General features: G+C 44.9%; 1 protein-coding gene across 1 annotated transcript; it reads right to left on the reverse strand.

The window, feature by feature from the left end:
- Positions 1 to 5,421: 5,421 nt before the first annotated feature.
- Positions 5,422 to 6,186, reverse strand: LOC123516659. Its single transcript, XM_045276261.1, has one exon. The coding sequence runs from the start codon at positions 6,184 to 6,186 to the stop codon at positions 5,422 to 5,424; it is 765 nt and encodes a 254-aa protein (XP_045132196.1).
- Positions 6,187 to 10,617: the final 4,431 nt, after the last annotated feature.

Here is a 10,617-nt window from a genome sequence, read left to right on the forward strand (position 1 = left end):
CGCACTCTTATCGTAATTTAGAAAAGTTGCCGTAAACTGCTCGGTACTGTTTTAAATACGCGTGAATTGTTAAGACTGCTCCATCCTGTTCAGCGACTTCTGGCAGACTTTCTTGGTTCGTAAAGCAATAACAACAAGTCTTAATTTTCCACTTTACGTTTCCTAAACCCCAAAGAACCAAAGTTGACACATCCTATAGTTTTGAGAAGTTATCTGCTTATTAACACACCTAATCAATACTTACCTTCTTGAATATAATGGCAACATACACACGTTTGCAAATATATCGTAAAGAACCTTCACTTTTCATCATGGATGCCAAAGATATACGTTATACACGCACCCTTGAGTTTCAAAAGTCATCAGGTTATCAACAAGCCTAACAAACAAATCCCTAAATAGTTCCAAAGCACCTCATAATCCCCTGATATATCTAAGCCAACTTTTACTTTCCTCCCTCATAATATAACTACCACTTTTTACTCAATCACCTAAATAAATATCACAAACCATCGAACTTAAGACATCCTACGAGAGGGGTGAGAAGCAGCGAGTGAATGCTGCTTCTCACCCCTTCAAGGTGGAGCCCCGGGGACAAAGTCAACGGCAAGACACCTGGCGGCACCTGGATGTCCTTTACCGCGGGTGACTGAGCTTCGGGTGCCGCATTATCGCATAATGCCTCTCTGGGCCGCCGTGTCTCAGTCCTTGTTACTCTGTTTACGGTAGCATCTTGTCTGCCTGCTAAAATTTTTACTCCCTTGTCAGAGAGAGAGACAGAGAGAGAGATGGGGGGGGGGAAGATCATGTTGAGAATTGGGAGACAGATAATGATAAACTAGATTAACGAGAAGAAAAATAAAAGTAGTGATGGAGGAAGACAAGAGGAGGAGAAGGAGGAGGAAGACAAATTCAGATGCTGTAATATCAATGGTAACAAATAATGTCACTAATTGCAACGGTAAAGAAATGACCACAACAACAGCAACAACAGCAACAGCCAACCATAGCAACAACGACTACTACAGGGACTGACACGCGTAGGCCTGACAGCCTCTTGCACCTTCCCTCATTGTTTTATGTTCCTATGTACTGAACTCACTTGCATGTCTCAGTCTCGTCAGACACGCAGTGAGGCCGTGCGTGCCTTAATGTGCAGCCTCACCTCATTACCGCGCCCCTCTGTGACGAGTGTGTGACCGCCTCAGTCCCGCCGCGGCCTTGACACCTCTTTTTAAATCTGTTGTCCCATGAATTAGCGTGTGGCGTGGTTAGTATGTGTGTTCTAGAGAGAGAGAGAGAGTGACTGGCAGATGTTTCCTTTTTTTTTTTTTTTTTTTTTTCTTTCTTTCAAGATTAGTTTCCTAATTGAAAGATATAACAAATAATTTATACTTCAAAATGGCAAGCTACTATCTACTGTTAAATTAGAATAGCCAGCAATTGATTATTCTTTTAGTCTTATCCCTTAGGTTAATCTTGAATGCGCCTTATCGTGCGCGCTATTGCTTTAGTTCACCCAAACAACTAACAGAAAACCTAATACGAGAATATTTCAAAACAATTCAATTACCCATTTAAAGTACACGTTTTCTACTGATCAAAGTAAAAGAAAACGGCACAGTACAGGGGAGACAAAATATTTATGGGTGGATGTGTAACTATGCCTTTTTTTCCTCTCGTTGTTGTGCTTTGATAGAGACAAGACAGGGTTTTTTGGAGATAAGATATAATTAAAGAAAATATAATCTTAGAGTGTAATATAACTAGAGTGTGCTGTGCATTTAGAACTCAGACCATTTTATGTATGTTTGTTTATTTATTTATTAATTAATTATTTATTTATTTATTTATTTTTTTGAGTTACAGAAATACATTTATCTCAAAATGGCAGTGGTTCTGCTTCCGGCTGTGATGTAATATGCACTAGGCGGGGGAAAGACTGACGACTCATGTGTGTGTGTGTGTGTGTGTGTGTGTGTGTGTGTGTGTGTGTAGGTGCTAAGGTTTAGCGATAACACTAAGAGTCTAGACGGGTGAGGAGGGACGCGAGACAAGTGTTATTTATTATGAGGTATGTGTAAATGTTAAGGTGCTCTCCTCGATTAACGGGACTAATAATTAAATGTGTGTGTGTGTGTGTGTGTGTGTGTGTGTGTGTGTGTGTGTGTGTGTGTGTGTGTGTGTGTGTGTGTGTGTGTGTGTGTGTGTGTGTGTGTGTGTGTGTGATAATAATGATAATAACAATATGATTTATTATTAACTGCATTACATACTGAAAATGTACATATGGGGATTGAAGGACACTTGAGGTTAGATACTTAACTTAGCTGTTTATGGCTCGCACTATGGAGGGGATAGCACTGTGATGATAACGGTCGGTTCTTGGGGCCTTAAGTGGTGTGACTGACTACGTTTGTGTGTCGTGTGGCATGGGTTGGTTGGGGCGAGTCGGTGGGGAGGAGGTGTCGTAGCCGTGGGTAGCGCAGCAGGCCTCTACCCATCCTTACAAGTATATGTGTGTGTGTGTAATAATAATAATAATAATAATAATAATAATAATAATATACGGTTTATTAGTTTGGCAATGTAAAAAATTACACTGAAAATGTACAGGGGGGGGGGTGACATTAACACAATGAACTAAAAATGCTTAACCTAACTATGGATCTAACTTAACCTAGAATTTACATATTTATTTAAGGCTCGCACAATAGTGGGCACCGCGCTGAGTCGGTACCGATCAGTGCGCGGTGCTCTTAAGGGCGTGTGTGTGTGTGTGTGTGTGTGTGTGTGTGTGTGTGTGTGTGTGTGTGTGTAGGATTGCCGGTCTCCAATGGTATGTAGATGGACGTGATGCTGTGTAGTCTTTCCTTGCTATGTACACCAAACCTGTTGCCTTATCACCGCCACGCTGGGGACATTGTGGATATGAAGGTGCCACAGGACAGTCAGGTTAGGGAGTGAAATCCCTTCGCTGCCGATAGTATACTGCACACTAAAGATGGCGTTGCTGATTTTGAACAATTTACAAAGAAAAAATAATAAATGATAAACAAATAGATAAGTAGAAATAAATGAATAAGTAAGTAGATAAATGATTAAATAGATGATAAGTAAAATTAAATAACATAATTAATATAGATAAATAAATGAATAGATAGAAAAAATATAAAAAAATGGAATAAAAGATATTATGAAATATGATTGTGTGAGTTTAACCGTTTCTTTATGAATTAAATAAAGAAAAATAGATAAGCAATTTGTTGTCTACATGTGACCCGCAAATCACTGTGCCAGCTAGAAATTGGAAAATATTCTTTTGATGTTCTTCTTTATGGTAGATTTCATAAAGTGTTCTTAGAGATTATTTGCAAAGTGTGTGTGTGTGTGTGTGTGTGTGTGTGTGTGTGTGTGTGTGTGTGTGTGTGTGTGTGTGTGTGTGTGTGTTATTGCAAAATCTTCAAGCCACCACTAGAATACGAAAAGAAAATTAATAATAGTAAAAAAAGAAAACTTGAAAATTAGGTAACATTAGACACTAGAGGAAGTTATAGTTATCTGCAGTGCGTCAGTGAAACGTATGGCAATACAGCCTTCGACTCTTTGAAGTTCGATCTTAAATGTGTTTCTTTGCCAGTTTTTAACATCATTATTTTTAGCATTAACCAATCCTAACCTATCGTACCCTACCCTACCCTACCCTACCTTACCCTTACTTAACTTCCCCTACCCTACCCTACCCTACCTTATAATCTAACCTAACCTACCCCAACCCAACCCAACACAACACAACACAACCCATGGCAACCTAACCTAAGTGGTAATGTGTGAGTGGTGATTGCTTTGTCATTTAACCCAAAATGCTCTCTCTCTCTCTCTCTCTCTCTCTCTCTCTCTCTCTCTCTCTCTCTCTCTCTCTCTCTCTCTCTCTCTCTCTCTCTCTCTCTCTCTCTCTCTCTCTCTCTCTCTCTCTCTCTCTCTCTCTCTCTCTCTCTCTCCCCATCCCTTTCCCTCCCCTTCCCTTTCCTCCACCCCCAGTCTCTCTCCCCTTCCTTTCCTCCACCTCCTCCCTTCCTACCCCAACCAACCTGGCGCCTACTACCTGTCGACTGTCACTTGTTAATCTCCGAGGCCATTGTGAGCAGGAAATAGGTTTTGCGTCCAGCTGTTATTGGTGTGACTTATTGAATAGTGTCCATTATGTTCAGGGGGGGTGAGGGGAGAGCAGAGGGATGAGGGATGAGGAAGACAAGGGAGGGGAGTCAGGACTTATAAGAGAGGGAGAGTGAGTGAGTGAGTGAAGGGAGAGTAAAGGAAAGGAGAAAGTAAGATTAGGAGGAAATGAGGCAGGATTGGTGTATAGATTAGTATTTGAGGGAGAGTTAGTGAGTATAGAAGAAGAATGAAGGAAGAGAGAGAGAGAGAGAGAGAGAGAGAGAGAGAGAGAGAGAGAGAGAGAGAGAGAGATTGTTTACTCGTTCCATATTATTTTCAATCGCCATGAGAAACTGTTCATTTATTTTTTTTCTTGTAACTCCTTAACTCCTTCAATACAGGGACACATTTCTACCCTGAGATTTGTGTACGATAAGACCATTTTATTGAGTTTAGGAAGAGTGTGTTGAGGTCAGAAGATTAATGGCCAGTCTTCAATATTTTACTCCACCAACATAAGTTTCTAAAGCTGTATAAAATCATCAAATAGTAAGCAGAATGAATTTGAAAACGCGTCATGGTACTGAAGGGGTTAAATCTGCAACGTGTATGATTTCGGTTCCCACAGAATGAAATAGACGGAAGTAAACAAAGAAACAAAATACACTAGCAAAAACAACAAGAACAAGAACAACAACAACAGCAATAATAATAATAATAATAATAATAATAATAATGATAATAATTATTATTATTATAATAATAATGATACAGACCAATGACTTTCATACATTTGCACAGGTGTTGGCGTGTCTGCAGGTGACGCGCGCCCTACTCTCGCCTCCAACACCCCACGAATCCCACCCCCACTCTCCACACCGCCGCTCACAACCCCACGCCTATGAGAAGCCTTCGTCATGGCAAGGAAGGGTGAGTGTTGAAGGCCCCTTGTTTCCCTATATAAGCTCCAGTTCTCTCTCTCTCTCTCTCTCTCTCTCTCTCTCTCTCTCTCTCTCTCTCTCTCTCTCTCTCTCTCTCTCTCTCTCTCTCTCTCTCTCTCTCTCTCTCTTTATTTAAACAAATGCATATACAAAGAACGAGGCTTAAAACCCCACGTTGAGTATGGGGTTATTCCAAAAGCCTATAGTAGTAGTATTTTTGAGAATAACACATTAGTATACTGTACATTAAGACGTTATACATGAAAAATAAATAGATAAATAAAATACACTCCAATACAAAATAATTTCTTTACAATAAATACTACTGCAACACCAGCCGCGACGGGTGCCTGCCTCGCCACTTGTGAGCTGCCACTTTCACTTGCTGAGTAGTCATGCTCCTCACTTGGGGAGTGGCTGCCACGAAAATGTTCCACAGCCTTGAGGTCCTGGCTGTGTAGGTGCGCTGGTGTTGGCTTGAGCGAGATCGGGGCACCTGCACTAACTCGTCACTGCGTGCCGCATCTCTGGTGCACCTCTGTGCTGTGTGTGGCTGTAGCCTCAGAGGGTTGAGGTGGGAGACTCTCTGCACTTGAGTCTTGTGGCAGACTACTAGTGCCGATACGTCTCGGCGGTGTTCCAGTGATGTCAGTGGTGCTGGGTGCTGCTCTTCTTCCTCAGTGGTCACGAGTCTCAGGGCTCGCCGCTGCACAGCATCCAGTCTCTGCATGTGGACAGCAGCACTCGACATCCAAGACAAGGCACCATACTCCATACATGGGCGTATCTGCGCCTTGTACAGAGTGAGTGTGCCTCGTGGGTCGAGGGTGTCCGCCATCCTGCGCAGGGCAGAGACTCGGAGAGATGTCTGGCGGGCGATGCCAGCGATGTGGCGGTCGAAGCGCAGGCTGCGGTCCACGCACACGCCCAGGATCTTGATGTAATCCTGGAGCGGCAGGCACTTGCCTCCAAAGCGCAACTTTCCTGAGACTGCGTGTGAGGCGTCTGGAGACCGCGAGATGACCATCGCCTGCGTCTTCTCTGGAGCGAAGTTAACTTGCCACACCTCTCCCCACTGCTCTACCATTCTGAGCTGCCTGTTCAGCTCAGTGACAGCCCGCTGACTGTCTAGGCGGCAGTAAGAGCGGGAGAGTGCAGTCATCAGCAAATGCAGCCACAGATGACAGTTGCTGGAGGAGGTCATCAATGTAGATGTTCCACAAGACTGGGCCCAGAACTGAGCCTTGTGGAACTGATGCCCGGACTGGTGAAGGCCTTGATGACTGCCCGTTGACCACTACTTGGAGAGTCCTGTCCTGGAGGTAGTCTTCGAGCAGCTTTAACAGGTCACCTTGGATGCCCTTGGCGCGAATCTTTTCAACGAGGCCCGAGTGCCAAACCTTGTCAAAAACCCCAGCAATGTCCAGGGCTACCACAAGGGTGTCCAGACCTTCTTCCAGGGCAACTCGCCAGTCCTTGGAGAGGAGGAGGAGGAGGTCTGCGGTGGATCGGCCAGGCCTGAAGCCAAACTGTCTGTCTGTGAGGAGGTGGTTCTCGCTCAGGTGTTGGCAGATGACATCAGTCATTATTTTCTCCAGCACCTTGCCCACCACTGAGAGCAGCGAGATGGGTCGGTAGTTGGTGGGCTCTGACTTCGAGTTCTTTTTGTGGACCGGGACCACTCGCGCCTCCTTCCATACTGAGGGCCACTTATTTTCTCTCAGGCACGTCGTGAAGACTGTGGTGAGAGTTGTCAGTTCTCTGGCGCAGTGCTTGAGGAGCCGCGGACTGATGTCATCTGGACCCGTGGCTTTGCTCTCATCCACCGCACCAAGCAGCCGCTCTATCTTCTCTTCCGTCACCAGGACGGTGGTGACAGTATTGTCTGTCTCCTGGGCCAGTTGAGGTGCAGGTCGTGCTGGGTCGTCCACCATCATTTTGTTGGCAAAATACTCAGCAAGGAGCGTGGCCTTGTCTGAGCTGTTCGTGGCGGTGGATCCGCCTGGTCTGGTGAGTGAAGGGAGAGCCTCGCGTTGACAAGCTCCTTGTTGTTCTCTCACTAGTCTGGTCCACCAGGTCTTGTTTCCAACACCTGGACCACTGAGCTTTCGCTTTCTGTCCTCCCTCAGCTGATTTTTCGCCCATCTGCAGGTGGATAACATCCTCTTGCATGCTTCCCAGTGCAGTGTCTTGTTTCTGGGTGTTGGGTGGCGTTTGTACCTCACCCAGGCAGCATGTTTGTCCTCGGCAGATGCTCTGCAGCGAAAACCAAACCAGGCTGGGTCACCAGGCTTGGAGAGGTACAAACGGCTGGGTACATGCACTTGTTGGAGGGCAAGGAGCCTGGTGGTGAGAGCACGTGCCCTGGCATCAGCATCTCCCACCAGAAGGGCCTCCCAATCCGTGTTCTCTATGTCCTGCTTCATGGACGGCCAGTCTACCTTGTCCCAGAGCCAGATGGTGCGCGGGGTGGCATCTTCTCTCGCCGTCTGCAGCTCTACCTGTGACAACACGGCAAAGTGATCTGAGCTACCCACAGGCCCTAACTGCTGGCAGCGAATGCTGGCTTCGGGGAGGTCAGTTACTACAGGATCCAGCATCCCTCCCCGCTCATGTGTAGGGAAGGTTACGTGGTTCACCAGGCCCTGTACCGCCAAGAGATGGTTGTACGCATCCTGCTCCATATGTGGGTTCAGGTTCCCCACTAACATTACATGAGAACACTTCTGTCGTTGGAGTAGGGTGTCAAGTTCCTCCGTCAGGAAGTCCAGCGGGGCTCGTCCTTGTCTCGGGGGGCGGTACATAACACAGAAGAGAAGCCCACTCTTGTCTGCAAGTACCACCCTGAAGAATAGTGCCTCTGTCTGGCGAGGTACAGCAACTTCGAGCTCCTGTGTTTGGAGGCCGTCTTTAAAGCAAGCAGCGACACCTCCGCCTGCTCTAAATTCTCGGTCTTTCCTCACCCACGGGAGTAGCCGAGATCCTGCCAAATGTCGGTTCCACCTCATCACTCAACCATGTTTCCGCCACCGCCACAATGTCAGCACTTTGTCGCAGCACGAAATTGTGGCTCAGGTCACCGACGTTGGTGCGGAGTCCTCTGACGTTGGCGGAGACCACTGTCAGTTGACAGCTGGGACGCCAGTCTCCTCGCCGCCTCGCGTTGCCGCGGGAGGGAGGCATGGCGGTCAGGCGAGGTGTTTTAGTGTCTGTTCTGCCACATGGAGCTGGAGACGTTCCAGCTGGGGTAATGTCCTGATTGATGTTGCCAGGGGGCCTGGGGGATGGCCTGAAAGGGCTGCTGGGGGTGGTGCATTTGTTGACGCGCCAATCCATCCGTCAGAACCTTGATCAGCATCCTCTCTTGCCTTTGTTCTTGGCGTTCGTCGGCAGTGCGCCTATAACACACCTCAGCTGTGTGTCCGGGGCGGAAACAATATTCACATTGTGTCCTTTGCTCTCCCCTGTGCCTCACTGGGTGCTCTCTCTCTCTCTCTCTCTCTCTCTCTCTCTCTCTCTCTCTCTCTCTCTCTCTCTCTCTCTCTCTCTCTCTCTCTCTCTCTCTCTCTCGTAATTACGTTTCCTATATTAAGAGAATCAAATTATAGCACATAATGTTACACACACACACACACACACACACACACACACACACACACACACACACACACACACCGCGTAGTGTAGTGGTTAGCACGCTCGACTCACAATCGAGAGGGCCGGGTTCGAGTCCCGGTAAGCGGCGAGGCAAATGGGCAAACCTCTTAATGTGTGGCCCCTGTTCACCTAGCACTAAATAGGTACGGGATGTAACTCGAGGGCTTGTGGCCTCGCTTTCTCGGTGTGTGTTGTGTGTTGATGTAGTCTCAGTCCTACCCGAAAATCGGTCTATGAGCTCTGAGCTCGCTCCGTAATGGAAAGACTGGCTGGGTGACCAGCAGCCGACCGAGGTGAATTACACACACACACACACACACACACACACACACACACACACACACACACAAACAAACATTTGGCTACCAATTACACATTATTCAAAAGAAAGTAAATAATCATAACATGCACAGAAGGAATGAGACAAGTGGTAATCGAGCTGCAGGAAATGAAAAAAAAAAAAAAAATCCATCAGGTTTGTGTTCAGTTCTCCTCAAATCTCATTAAACGTTTCCATGTTGCTGGGAATTGCAGTAAAGGAAATAATACTACAACACAAAAGAAAAATGAACAGAGATAAAAATAAATGAAAAATGAACGAGAAAATATCAAAAGAATGAAAACCGACTTATATTCAAACAGTATATATGGAAAAAAAAATCTTGTTCAAAATTACTCACGCCTATTTTTATATTTTTATATTTTTTTTTATTTTTACGATGAAAAATGCAGAATTAAACAAATCGAAAGGAATATCTATTATTGTCTTTTATTGAGACTCTAAGATGCATATAAAATGTTGTTTACGTTTATGCAAGAAATTAGAGCAAATAGGAAGATAATTCGGTGTTTTCAGGCTTATACATAACTATTTAAAAGACAATGATAAAAGAGCAAGTGTCCAAAAAGACGTAGGTAATTCTGAGCATTGCATTACAGTGAAAACTTCTCTGATCCCAGCCTGGCAGAACCTAATTAGTAAAGATTGCGACGATATGTAAAAGAAAAATGTAAAGATAAAAAAAAAAAACTGAAAAAAAGGCGTGTGCATACATACTTTTCCATTAAAGTTGCCACAAAATTCATTTCAAATTATCTCCTTCTGGAAAAGAAAACAAAAACAAAAACCTAAGTATAACACCAAACTTACCACAATCTCATGCCGAAAAATCAGGCCAGAGGAAAGCTCATGAGATTTGGTGTGAGCTGCATGGAAGTACTGAGGGGTGTTTCTTGTATTCAAGAAGGCCACTGACCAAAGGCAACAAAATTCACATAAAAAGTGTCCGTTTAATGATTTACCTGAATGACCTTATCGTCTTATGATACATTAATGTTGATGGCAGGTGGCAAGGCTGGGAAGGTTCATCTCCCTTTTTTTAAACAGAATGGAGGCAAAAACTTTTAATGAATGAATTCCTCTCCTTTGAAACCCTACATTGAATCTCATCCACCACCAGTATCTCCACGCGTCCCTTTTACTGGTAAGGTCAAGAAGTTTCTTAATGGTTCTCTGTTTCCTCCTACCCTCAACTTGAACCTCAAAAAATTAAATTCTTATTTACTTTTATTTCCTTATCGTTGTTATCGAGCAATGTTGAGCGAGGGAAATGCCTTGAGGGGTGACCTGCGATGCTGGAAATTGAGTGTGATGGAGAGAATTAATTAGGTAGAACTTGTTGAAAGCTCTCTCTCTCTCTCTCTCTCTCTCTCTCTCTCTCTCTCTCTCTCTCTCTCATTCAAACATCAATACATACAAATGATGCAGGTCTAAAGGGTCACTCTGCCTTCATGCCCCATCCAAAAGGCCTTAACTATCACCATTACAGTGGTAGAAGTTCACGTTAATATTTACGAAGAT

Source organism: Portunus trituberculatus, chromosome 41 (assembly GCF_017591435.1).
Source record: "Portunus trituberculatus isolate SZX2019 chromosome 41, ASM1759143v1, whole genome shotgun sequence".
Lineage (NCBI taxonomy): Eukaryota > Metazoa > Arthropoda > Malacostraca > Decapoda > Portunidae > Portunus > Portunus trituberculatus.